General features: G+C 48.6%; 1 protein-coding gene across 1 annotated transcript in view; it reads left to right on the top strand.

Moving 5' to 3' along the window:
• Positions 1-12,257, top strand: part of STK10 (serine/threonine kinase 10) — a 44,729-nt gene extending 32,472 nt beyond the window's left edge. The window contains exons 8-19 of the mRNA XM_071759323.1: positions 568-702; positions 789-1,331; positions 4,274-4,404; positions 5,208-5,331; positions 6,532-6,711; positions 6,941-7,033; positions 7,196-7,325; positions 7,739-7,863; positions 8,349-8,537; positions 8,832-8,957; positions 9,224-9,337; positions 9,454-12,257. Of these exons, the coding sequence (XP_071615424.1) occupies positions 568-702; positions 789-1,331; positions 4,274-4,404; positions 5,208-5,331; positions 6,532-6,711; positions 6,941-7,033; positions 7,196-7,325; positions 7,739-7,863; positions 8,349-8,537; positions 8,832-8,957; positions 9,224-9,337; positions 9,454-9,594 (2,031 nt within the window). The 3' untranslated portion in view covers positions 9,595-12,257. The remainder of the gene's footprint in view (positions 1-567; positions 703-788; positions 1,332-4,273; positions 4,405-5,207; positions 5,332-6,531; positions 6,712-6,940; positions 7,034-7,195; positions 7,326-7,738; positions 7,864-8,348; positions 8,538-8,831; positions 8,958-9,223; positions 9,338-9,453) is intronic.
• Positions 12,258-12,721: the final 464 nt, after the last annotated feature.

The following is a 12,721-nucleotide window of genomic DNA, read 5'->3' as shown; positions in this document are numbered from 1 at the left end:
TTCCTGGCCTTTTGCTGATGCTCAGCACAAACACCTCTGAGTGCACTGAGTGATTTGAGCCTGATTTCAAGTGAAGCTTCCCCCATGCTGTTTGCCCCCTGGGATCCTACAGATTGGCTCTTGCTCCACTCCTGGTGGCACTCTGAGGGCTGGGACCTGCACCCCAGAGCTCAGCCAGCCTCCTGTGAGGGGGTGGCATCTCTGCAGTGAGAGCCCCTGGTTTAAATGCAAATGATGCTCTTGTTTGGGGGGTGTTGGCATGGAGCAGCTTCGCAGAGAGTCAAGGTTTGAGCATCTGTGTGCAGATCTGGTGCTTACACTCTCCAACTTGCTCTCTCTTGTTGCCCCCTATACATGAAGCACACATCTGTACATTCATTGGAGTGGGGGCTGGGGGGGTGTTAAGGTTGGTAACTCTGGCAAGATCCAGCTCCTTAGGTCTTTGCAGTTGTTCTAAAGCAAGAAGTGGTCCTTGCCATCACTCTCCCCATACCCTGTCTCAGCCGAGAGCTCACAAGGTCCATTTTTTGGTTACCACACATGTGTGCATTGTGCTTGGCTTTTCAGCATCCCTTTGTCAGTAAGGTGACCAGCAACAGAGCTCTGCGTGAGCTGGTGGCTGAGGCCAAGGCTGAGGTGATGGAAGAGATTGAGGAGAGTCGGGATGAAGCAGAAGAAGATGACTCCTCAGAGTCTGCCTCTGTGAGTGCTCCCAGCCCTGTGCTGTGAAGTTTGTCAGTGGGACTGTGGTCACAAAACCCAACACTTTCCCTTCGTTGTCTTTTCAGCCCCCTGGTAAGCACAAGCGGGACTCCTCTGAAGCAAGTCAGCTGAGTTTTGATGGGGAGAAACCTCCAGACTCTTCCCTGCCTAAGGCAGTGAATGGACCTGTGGGGACAGGCAAGGAGATCGCAGATGGACAGAGCAATAAAGTCTCATATGAAGGGATGAGCAGTGACAGAGATAAACTGGAGAGCAACCACTCCACAAAAACACTTGCCAGCTCTGCCACCTCAGGCACCCAGGGCAAGCCAGACATCATCTCACAGTCTGCACAGCAGGGTAACTTGATGGAGGGGGACAAGCAGCCTGGGCCAGGCAGCAAGGAGCAGAAGAGTATTGGGGAGCAACCAGAGAGCAGCCATCTGGAGAACTTCACTGAGGAGAAGCTTACCAATGGGAGCTTGGATACCCTGGCTCCATTCCCCAGCAGCAAGTCCAAAGGGGATTCGGATTCTGGCAGTACTTCAGCCTCTGAAAGCATGGACCTCACCATCTCTCTGTCTGCTGACCTGTCCCTCAACAGAGAGAGTGGCTCCATCTCCCTGAAGGTAAGAGTGGTGGGTGGGTGGTATGGAGAAGAAAGGATGGCAAACCCCTGTTAAAAAGTGTTGTGGGTTTTTTCTCTTACTAGCCAAGTCCCTGAAATTCACCTCCTTTCCTTGGGAAGCTGTGCACATACACACCTTGGCTGTAGCTCCTTAAACTCCCTCCTGAGCAAGCAGCAATGCTGTACCCTGCATGGGGCTGAATACAGGAGAAAGTGAGTTGCCCCTTTTCTGCCCTCTGCCTGAAGAAAAGGGGCAGGTAAAGTAGGAGATGAGAGAGGCTGAATGAAGACAGAGGGTCTGGGAATCTTGCTTTTAGCACGATGCTAAAGATCATCCAGGTGCCACCCCAGTGCTGTTTGGGGAGATATCTAGAGAGCACCACATATAACTGGTGCTTGCAGTGTGAATGTCATCTTAGAGCTCTGCAAATAAACACAGGACCAGCAAGGAGGGAGCAAACCTGTTTCTAGGCAAAGTCTTTGATGGTTTGCTTTCCCTGACTATGGGACCCCTGTCTCACAGGGGTCAGGGCAGCACAGCACTGCTGGATAAAGCTATGCCAGGGCATGCAGCCTGCCCCAAGTAAAGGAAAAGCTGCAGTCACACGTCCTGTGCTGTTCCAGGCCCCTAAAATCTGATGGAAGGCTGATGTTCTGTAGCTACTTTGGGTCTCTGAGGAGTCTGAAGTAACCATGCCACACACCTGACATGTGCAGTCATATAGTCACATTGAGGACAACCATGAAACCCAAAAAGTGATTTCCTAAACTTTATCCATTGCCTACAACTCTGTTGCTCTTTCTCCTGGGGCTAGGTATTCCAGGAAAGTTTACTTGGACTGGTGACTTTCTCAGGTTTCCCAACCCAACCTGCCATGTGTCTGGCCTGGTTTGTGTCAGCAGGGGCTTGCACAGACCTCCCAGGCTTCTTGGCTTTTGCTAAAGCTTTCTGGAGGTTGGGAATACTTGTGAGCCAGGTCAGTGTGGCTTAGAGGAAGAGGGAAAATAATTGGAATGATATTTGCTGAGCTTCAGAAGAAGAAATATGTGTGACTTGAGGGGGCAGAGTGATGTGTTGCACATCTTTATTCAATTGGCTGCATGAGTGATAGCTTCCCGGCACAGAAACATGCCCAAAAACCATTCTTGCCAAAACATTCTTTCTTCCCCTCCTGTCTCCTGCTGTAAGCATAAGAGCCAGCATCCCCTGCAGGAGCCCACAATCCATCTGGATCCCTGATAAGGGCAGTGGGATGCCCTTGCCTTAGCAATGTATCCCTCCTCACTGCCATTCCCATGACACCTCATGTCCCTGGGGACAAGATTAAGATTAAGCCAAAGATTAAGAAGATGCTCCTCATGCCATTACTCTTCCCAGTTGTAAGGCAAAAGGAGGTTCTGGGGGTTTGTAGGGAGTAGGTCTCAGAAAGACCAAGGGAGAGTGGTCAGAACCAGCTCAATGTCATCTTTCTGAGCAATGCATTCAACCAGAGCTGTACTCAGGGGTGCTGCTGCTGGGAAAGGCTCTGCTGAAGCCTCTGCTTTGCTCACTGAGCTGTGAGTTCATGGGGAGGTACCAGGATGTGCTGCTCCTCCTGTACCCAGGCTCCCTGACAAGCCTTAGATCCATGGGGTTAAACTCCCTTGCTCCTGGTGCTGTTTGATTTGCTTCACAAGGTGCAGCAAGAGCAGTGGCAGCAAAGAATTAAACCATTTCTGCTCGTAAATGTTCAGTATTATGTGCTTTTTATCAGAGGATAAATTGCAAAGTTTAGGTGACTCTTTTATTACCAAACTTTTTTTTTTCAGTTTTTCATAGTTTAGTCAAAAAAAGCCCCACCAAAAACCAGCTGTATCAAAAAGTATCTGGCTCTCTCTTTCACTTAGAAAGATAAAGGATAAGAAATCTACAGGTGAATTTGGGAGGCTGCAGCTGGCAAAGATAAGAGTGACAAATAGGCAGAAGGTTTTGAAAAATATAAAGAAAATTTTCTTAGGTACAGCTGCTTCTGGAGGGAACTTCTTTTGATTATCTAGCTTGAATTTCTGAAGTTTGACCTGCATGGGTACAGGGAATTCACAGCCTTGGCTGAAAGCCTTGGAGACTGGAGGGGGCACACTGTAAAGTGCCTTGTGAAGAGTATTCACAGTCTGTGGACTCAAAATCAGCATCCCATACGACCACAGTTTCTCACACTCTTCCCTGGAGAACAATTTACATTACGGGAAAGTTTGAAAATACTTTTACCCATGTTCAGGAGAGGAAGCTGGCCTGCTACTGAGGGATAATACAAAAGACCAAGAGAAAATTAATCATTCTGGTTTTAGATCCACATGTGAGTAGCTCCATGACTAAGGCAGGGATCTGCTCGTTCAACAGTGAGAAGAGCCTGGGGATGGCCTGAGGACCCTACCCCTAACCCACCTGGGTCACTGGGCTCAGACAGTGAGTCAGGGTGTCAGTAAGCCCTGGGGCTGGCACAGGCAGCTGGATGCTGGCAATTTCTCATTTAGAAAGTTCATGAGTCTTAGCCAACTGTTTTAGTTCAGTTTGGAGCAGTAGGAGCCTTTGTGACCTAAACTGGTGTTCTCCAAACCTTTTTGCATCAATTTCTCTGAGCTGGTTGAACGACAGTGGTCCTAGCATGTCCCATCAGGCTTCACTTGGACACAAGGAAGGATCTCCAGGTGATGAGTTGCCTCTCCTCCAGGTCAGGCTACTGCAGGGCTGAAACCACATTTCTGTGGTGTGGTACAAGGCTGCCTGGCTCAAATGGCAGCTCCAAATCTGCTGATGACTTTTGCCCAATGTGCTTTCCTTGCTTACATTCTTCATTAGCAATGGCACCAAAATTGCTCTAAAGGCTTCCAGCTGTAGCACCCTGTGCAACAAGCTGGGGATTTGCTTCATGGCCACCTCCTTTCCTCCCCTGTTGAACTCAGGATTCTCGGATGCACAAGAAGACGCTGAAACGCACCCGCAAGTTCGTGGTGGATGGAGTGGAGGTGAGTGTCACCACCTCGAAGATCATCAGTGAAGATGAGAAGAAGGATGAAGAGATGAGGTTTCTCAGGCAAGTGGATTACTGGAATGGAGGAAGGGCAGGGTGCTGAGCTGGCAGGGGGGCACTAGTGGGTGTTTCTTCTCTGCAAACAAATTCAGGAGCAGCCTAAAGTCCTCTAATTTGCTGTCTTGGTCCTACTTGGACAGGATAGCTGTCCACATTGGTCATCCCTTCTTTTAGCCTTTCCTTGGCTGGCAGAGGGTTTGTTGGGCCACCTAAGCTGAGCTCTGTATGCAGGGAAAGAAAGAGGAATGCAACTCTGGGGTAAAAGGCAGCAAGGATGTGACTAGGGAAGTTTGTGCTGCAGTTGGCTCTGTCCTCTGGGGTGGCAGAATATATGTCTCCAGGGCTCCAGGTGTGCTGGCTCAATGGAAATAAGCACAGAGATCTTCTCAAGATGCTTCTTTTCCTTTTGTTCTTCTATCTCCTCAGACTTCATTAACAGAAAGGCCAAGGGAGTGGTAAAGTCCTTGAGCATCACTTAATATTCATGGATCCATCCTCCCTGCTGAAACCTTTGTGACTCCTTTGCAGATCTTAGAGCTTTCAAGTCTCCATGACCTATTCTCAGGAGTATAAGAGTTACCATAATTAGCATCCTGCTTCCTTGCAGTGTAGGATGTCACAGAGCCCAAGAGTGCATCAGAGAGGTGGCATTTACCTCCTGCCCACTCAAAGCAAGCTGCAGGGTGCTGTGGGATGGCTGTGGGGCTTTCACTCCCCACTGGAGTGCTGTGGTTGTTGATTCTGCCTCTGAACTTGTCTGACTCCATATTTCCCTCTCCTCCTGCCTCTGTTTTAACCTCCTGCAGGCGCCAGGAGCTGCGGGAGCTGCGGCTCCTTCAGAAAGAGGAGCACAGAAACCAGGCCCAGCTGAACAGCAAACACCAACTGCAGCTGGAGCAGATGCTCAGGCGCTTCGAGCAAGAAATGATGGTAAGAGGGCAGGCAAGGGGAAGCTCCTGGGTGGTGCCTGGTTCCCCTTTCCCTCTGCAGATGCCCTGCAAACCCCTGTGCAGGGCAATGCTCTCTGGGCTGCTGCAGGCTTGGGGAGTCATGTCCAGAGAGATGAGGAACATCAAGGAAGCCCTTTGGGACTGGAAGCATGGGATGTGGTTGTGAAGCACAAGGGCTTTTGTGGGTGCTGAGCACCTGCAGCCTGAAGCTTGGGAAGCACTGACTGCCATTGCCTGGCATGGTGTAGCAGGTGAAGGGCTGTCCTGGACTTTCCTTCTTTAGTGATCTTTTCTTGTATGTCTGTTCACAGATACTGTGAGAAACAGTTTATAGTGCTGTTCTATTTGACAGAAAAAAAGCCACCTTAAATAAGAAAGCAATGTGTCCAGCAGCTGACAGCAGGAAATCTGGCAAGTTTTGACTGCAAATTGAATAAAGATATACTGAGATTACATACTTAGTCTGTATATGGGCAGCTTCTGTTGAAGTAAAATGATTTTTTAGATAAGTCCCTTTAAAGCTTTCATGAGCCATCTTTTAGATACCTCTTTATTTAGCATGTGTGCTTGGTAACCTCCTGCCCTCATGGCCGGCTGGGAGCCATCACTCATTCATGTGCACTGTTGTATTCTTACAGCATTGATGTGCCCCAGCTGTGAATTCTCATGTCAGCAAGTCACTCCTTGTTTGTGAGATTTATTCACCATACAATGCAGTGCGTGAAAGCCCTGAACGTGCTTCCTTTACCTTTTCCCTGAGGCAGTTTGCAGCCTGCTCTCATTGCTACCTGAGTGCTCCATCCCTGCAGCTCAGAGGGAGGGAGACAGTGGACACAAGGATGCTGTTGGAATGCAGTGCCCACAGAATTGGAAATCCTTGTCTGCAGTGAAGGAGCTGTCATGGTTGAGCTTCCCTGCCTGCTAACACTTGCCCAGGGCCACGGGTCCCAGTGGGGATGTTGTAGATTGAGATGTAAGCAGGAAAAAACCTTGAAGTGCACCAGTGCTAGAACAACTTCAGAAGGGCTTTGTGCTCATGCCAGAGCTGGCTCTGCCCTCTGTGCTTTGTGGGGAAAATTCTCTCCTCTGTGTTTAAGGAACGGCTCAAGTTTTGAAGTGGCTCAAGGTTGTGAAGCTGTGCAAGGAGGCTGAGGTTGACCTCTGTTCCCTTCCTGTACAGACAAAGAAGAAGTTTTATGACACTGAACTAGAAAACCTTGAACGGCAGCAGAAGCAGCAGATTGAGAAGATGGAGCAGGATCATTCCCTGCGTCGGCGGGAGGAGGCCAAGCGCATTCGCCTGGAGCAGGAGCGAGACCACGTCAAATTCCTGGAGCAGCTGAAGCAGATGAAGAAGGAGGTAAAAATGGGGATAGGGTGGAAGAAATATGGTTTCCTGCAGCTGCTTCTTCCAAAAAAGCTTCAACATAGCAGAACTTGAGAGGCAAGCAGTTGTTGGTGTTTTAGCAGGAAGTTCTTGCTTTTCTTGCTGTATTTTTGTGTATCCTGAGGTCCATCTTTTTAGTTTTTAGGTGGTGTTTTTTCAGCCTAAAGTTACCTGCTGATAAATCTCATTTCTCTCCCCAAAGGTCAAGAATGAGATTGAGAAGCTGCCCCGGCAACAGCGCAAAGGGAACATGAAGATGAAGATGGATGACTTCGCCCAGAAAAAACAAACCATGGTAAGGCTGAGAGAAGATTGCTGCAACTCCAAGACTAGGAACTGTGTAGTAGACAGAAGCATCTTTATTTCTTGAGGGACTGGAGGTTTCTAAAACACCACCAGATTCTTTTCAAGTTGCAGCAGAAGGAGCGCTCATGGTGGTACTGCTGTTTTCTTCCAGGAACAGGAGTTTCTGGCCAAGCAGAAGGAAAACCTGGAGCTAGCCATGAAAAATATAACTGCCCAGCACAAAAAAGAGATCTGCAACAAGGAACGCGAGTGCCTGAACAAAAAGCAGCAGCTCATGAGAGGTGGGTGGCAAAAGCTGGAAAGGAAGAAAGCAAATGCTGTAATGATGGGCTTATCCAATGCTGGCTCTTCCCACATAACAGATGCTGTGACAGAGCTGCAAGCTGGCAGGATAGGATTTAAAAAAACCAGCCTTGCCAGATCCTGTCTAAATGTTTAACAATAATAATACTTAGAGCTTCAGTCTTCAAAGCGCTTTACAAATATGAACCAATTAGGCTTCATAATTGCAAGAAATTATTCTCCAATATGGTTTGTAACCAATTTCTCTTGGAAGACAGGAGGTGAATGATCACACCCCCCACACATCTGTTGCACTGCTTCTGCATGTAGGGATTGCTTGTGCTTGGCACCCTTCATATGACCAAGCTGGGGGGTCAGGGTGGATTTTCTTTTCACTTTCTCCCCTCCTCAGATCGGGAAGCATGTATCTGGGATCTCGAAGAGCATCAGCAACAGGAGAAACACCAGCTTATCAAGCAGCAGCTCAAGGATCAGTATTTCCTCCAGAGGCACGAGTTGCTACGGAAGCATGAAAAGGTGGGGAGTTTGCACCTTCCTGCACCAGTGCTGGTCAGCAGGGTGCTTGGGTGGCCCCAGAAGGGATGTTTCCCTTCCAGGCTGTAAATGGGTAAGGGTGGGTTAGGAGTTAAGGGACTTGGTTATTACTAGTGAGAAGGAACCAACCTACTTGCTACTCTGTGTGGTGTGTATTTAATGTGCAAAAATTGTGAATTTGGGGGAATTTTCTATAAATCTGTCTGGTTTGTGGGATGGTGGCTTCTCAGAGCAGTGAGTGAAAAATAGTGTGTCTCAGTTTGTGCTTCCATCCAGCCCCCTTCTCTTCTGCTTTCACAGTATGTTCCATTGCTGCCCTCACCTCTCATCCCCTTGGAGCTGTCTGTCACCAGCCACCTCTCTGCAACTCCCAAATCCATTCTCCAGCTTTATTTGCTCTCGTCAGCATTTTCTTGTTGACTTGAGGTCTCCCTTCTCCTCTGAGAGCTGTCCCTCTGCCATTGCAGGAAAGGGAACAAATGCAGCGATACAACCAGCGCATGGTAGAGCAGCTGAAACTTCGGCAGCAGCAGGAGAGAGCCCGGCTCCCCAAAATTCAGAGGAGTGAAGGGAAGACACGCATGGCCATGTACAAGAAGAGCCTTCACATTCACTCCAGTGGGAGTGCAGCTGAACAGCGGGAAAAGATAAAACAGGTCAGGTACTGCAAATGGCATCAGGGTTGAGGCTTGGCTTGGGGGTGAAATACTTCACTGGCCTGCTGGCAGAAGGGAAGGCAGAAAAAGGAAACTGTTCCCAAATTTCTCACCCACTGCAGTGAGTCAGAGATCTTTGCTTTTGTGACATCAGGTGTGGGTTTTAGCATTGGAAAGCACCCTCGGTGCTTTTCTGTCTTTTCTACCCATCGGTGCAAGCTCTCCAGTCCTTTAGCCAACTTCAGAGGTCAGAGCAATGCTGCCTACATGAGCTTTGGCTTTTCTCTCTTGCAGTTTGCTCAACAGGAAGAGAAGAGGCAAAAAGCAGAGAGGCTGCACCAGCAGCAGAAGCATGAGACACAGATGAAGGACATGCAGGCACAGTGTGAGAGCAACACGAATGAGCTCCAGCAGCTGCAGGTACCCATCCATCCCTCAGCACTTGGTCTCTCAGAGCTGACTGTGTGCTGCTGCTGCTGCTCACACAGGGAGAATGTTGGGAGTGGCTGCAGGGGACTGTCAGTGAATAGAACTGATGTCCCTTTGCCTTGCCTTGAAAGGTTTTTGTGGCCGTCTACACGTGCTGAAGCTCAGAGGTCTGACTCTGACTGATGCAAGGTTTGTTTGACCATGGATTTCAAATCCCAGCTTCTTAATGGGTGTTCTGTTTTGTGATCTGTGTTTAGAATGAAAAGTGTCACCTTTTGATTGAGCATGAAACCCAGAAGCTCAAATCCCTGGATGAGAACCACAACCAGCACATGAAGGAGTGGAGGGACAAGCTGAGGCCAAGGAAGAAGGTAGATGCCTCCTTGGCATGAGCAGGATGTCCTGCTTGGCTGGTTGGAGGGTACAGTGTCCATAGCTACAGTACAATCTCTAATACATCCCTTGTGTGTGTTCCCTTCTGCTTAAGGCCCTGGAGGATGAGCTGAACCAGAAGAAGCGTGAGCAGGAGATGTTCTTCAAGATGAATGAGGAGGCAGATGGACAGGCCCCAGTATCCCCAACCAAACATGCCAAGTTTGTCCCATTCAGCTCTGCAGAGAGCTTGTAACACCAAGCAGCTGGCAGGCCACCAGTTGGAACTTGCTGTGTCCACCTGGGCTGTAGATGGGCAACTTGGACTTGGAAAACCCTCTCAGCAGCCTCTTGTCACATCAGCACACTCCTATCCCTTTGCTCTGTCTGGGATAATCATGGCCTCTGTCCTGCAGTGGGGGATGCTGACTGGAAGTTTTGGTGGCTTTTCCAGGAGCTGATCTGCTCAGCACAGCTCCAGGCTGGGAAGCCAGGCAGGACCCTTTCTGTTATCAGACTTGCACTGTTAGCTGGGTATGTTGCCTTCATGTGACCCTGCTCAGCTCAGACTGAAGCAATAGCTGCTCCAAATGGGAGGAACAGGTGACGGCCCCTGCCCTCCTCACAAGGGTTATCAGACTATCTTTCCTCTGTGGCTTCTCCTCCTGGTCCTCTGTAAGGACAACTCTGGGGCAGAGCAGCTTTGGCATTGTCCAAGGCTAACATTGGCCATGTGGCCCCAGACACTTGCCTTAGGTTTATTTCTATTTACTGTGGCCATTTTTGACTCCAAGGAGAGACAGTGATTTAGATTTATCCTTTGAGGAGAAGGGGCTGTCTCTTTTCTTTCCTCTCCCTCCCCATACAGACTGTGCAGAAAGGAGACCACCTGAGTGTCTTTCCAAAGATGCTTCTGCTGCTTCGTTTGCTGTGGTTTCTGGCACCACATTCCCTCTGGCACCTAAGTAACACTGTCTTGTGAGAGATTGGACTGTGGTGTAATTAAACTGCTCAGCTGGCTGCAGGCTTTTGTCTCTTAAAGAAGTGTATGTGCATGTGCAGGGGGGGAGGTCTGCAATGACACTCAGTCGTGCAGTGACACCGTGAGGTATCAGTCACAGTCTTGTGCCTTTGCAGGACAAGTGAGAGCCAGAAGGGTGTTATGAACCAGAAGAGTGTTATTGCCAGAGTTCTTGTGATCCACACATGTGCTTGAGATTTTTTTTTAAAGCTCAATATATGCATTGGCCACACAGGTCAGCCAGCAGTCTGCTCTGCAGTCAGGGTTATGGGCTGCAAAGCATCATTCGAAAGGAATAAAGGAGTCTTGAAACAAGGTATACAAGGGAAGAAGAGATGCAAAGACAGGTCACAGTGGCTTGTTACTCTCAGCATTGCTTTTCTCACCAATGTCTCGTCTCCTTACCATGTTTCTTGGATGATTCTCTTGGCATTCATCTGGGATTTATGCTGCAGAGCAGTGGCAGGTCCAGCCCTCTGTCCCTCCTGCTCCTTGGCCCTGCGTTCTGGCTGGGCTGCTGGGTAGGACTCAGAGCACAGACCTGGGTGGGAGGATGGAGACCTCACTGGACATCACCTTTACACAACCAAAAGGTGTAAGGTAGCACTTAAGTTTTTGTCTGTGTTGATCTGTGGAAAATACTGTTTGTTTCAGGCCTTCTTCCCTAGCAAGGAAAGGAAGCTTCTGCTTAAAAAAAAAAAAAAAAAAAAACAAAACAAACCACAAATGTTGCTGTTTTAAAGTCTTGTATGTTGATTTACTGACATACTGGCATTTCAGGAAAAGGTGGTATGGGATGTGCTACACTTTTAGGTACCTAGCTGAAGGAGTCTGCCCCTGGGTCTGTAACACCTACATATTTATAAGTTTCTTGTAAACTAGCAGAATTACATTTGGGCCATTCCAAGTTTATTCTGGCTCCACACCATTAATGTCTCTATTAATAAACATAACCTAGATGTACATCTGAGGGCTGGGACCCTTTGAAAGGAGACTGCACAGCAGCTTTTCAGTAATGAGCCTGTCTTCCCAGCAGAACTGCCTGTCCCATCTCCAAAAGCATTGGCTGTGCCTTTCAGATAGAATAGGGCCAGGTTGGGAGCTGCTGGAAAGTTAATAAATGCAGAGAGTTGTTCCTGGATCAGGACAGTGTGCTGGTTTGAGCCTTAGAATTGCATTAGAAATCTGCTATAGCAGCCCCAGTGGTTTTATTCCTGGTCCCAGGGGGGTCAGGCTGGATATTTTCTATGAAATGGTTGTCACAGTAATCAGCACTCAGTGCCAAGTGTTAACTGTGACTTTCAGAAGGATGTCCTGGAGCAGAATGTTGAGAACACACCCCCTCCAGCTGAAGGGCATTGCTGCCGTTTTCACCAGCCCAGGGAGTGTCAGCTCTCTCTGGATATTGTGCAGCCATGAGGAAGGAGATGATTTGGGGTGGCTTTTAAAGGGCTGATGTTATACCCCCATGGTAAATCGATTGTCATTTTCTTACTTGCAGCCCAGAGGTAGCAACAGTTTTGCCTTTGCTAACAGAGGGCCCACCCTCCAGTTTTGTCTCCTACTCCTTTCCCTGTTCTCTGTTCCCTATCCAGGGATAGGGAACAGGGCTCTGGTACCATGTCCTTCTCTTAGAAGAGGGCAGGGGAGCATATCTTCTGATTGTTGTGTTTACAGGGTGATTATTTTTTTCCCCCTTTCAGAAGAGAATGCTTTGTTGTTTCCTGTTCAGAAGGAACCATGAATAAACCCAGCATTTTTTTTTCAGGGGGCAATGTGATGCCATTTTAATAAATGTGGCTTTGAATAAAAAGGTTTTTTTTTAATATTTTGTAAAGTGTCTTCGGGGCCACCACTATGATGTAAAGATCCTTCTAATAAAGTAACAAACTGAGAAACCTGGGCGTGTGTCTGATTTCCTGCCTGCTCACCAGCTGTGGCCTCAGACAGCTTTGCTTTGAGTCTGGGGTTTGCTGACTTGCAGTAAACTTCTAGAGTCAGGAAATGTGAGCCTTGCAAGGTTTAATTTCCAGTTCTTTAAAACAGGGCTGGTTGCTTCAGAAACACTTCTGCTGCATGCTCTGCTTCGACATCTTCGCCACGAAACTGGAACTCTGGTGGACCTCGAGGAAGCATCAGTTCCTTCGATGGCTTTGTGGTGTTCGGGTGACCCTGCTCGGTGAAGTGAGAGTATTGCAGCCTGCAGGCAAAAGAGCGCAGAGCACCCACGCGTGGCTTTTTCTTCCCTTTTTTTCGCCTGGCTTTAACACATCTCAGATAAATGCCTCGGCTCCTATGCTTTGTTTTGGGACAGGGAGGTCCTGTGGCTGTCTCCTTCCACTCTGCAGTGGCTGAAGAGTGC

Source organism: Heliangelus exortis, chromosome 15 (genome assembly GCF_036169615.1).
Source record: "Heliangelus exortis chromosome 15, bHelExo1.hap1, whole genome shotgun sequence".
In the NCBI taxonomy this organism is placed as follows: domain Eukaryota; kingdom Metazoa; phylum Chordata; class Aves; order Apodiformes; family Trochilidae; genus Heliangelus; species Heliangelus exortis.
The sequence above is the reverse complement of the archived record's forward strand: the minus strand, read 5'-3'. Positions and strand labels throughout refer to the sequence as shown.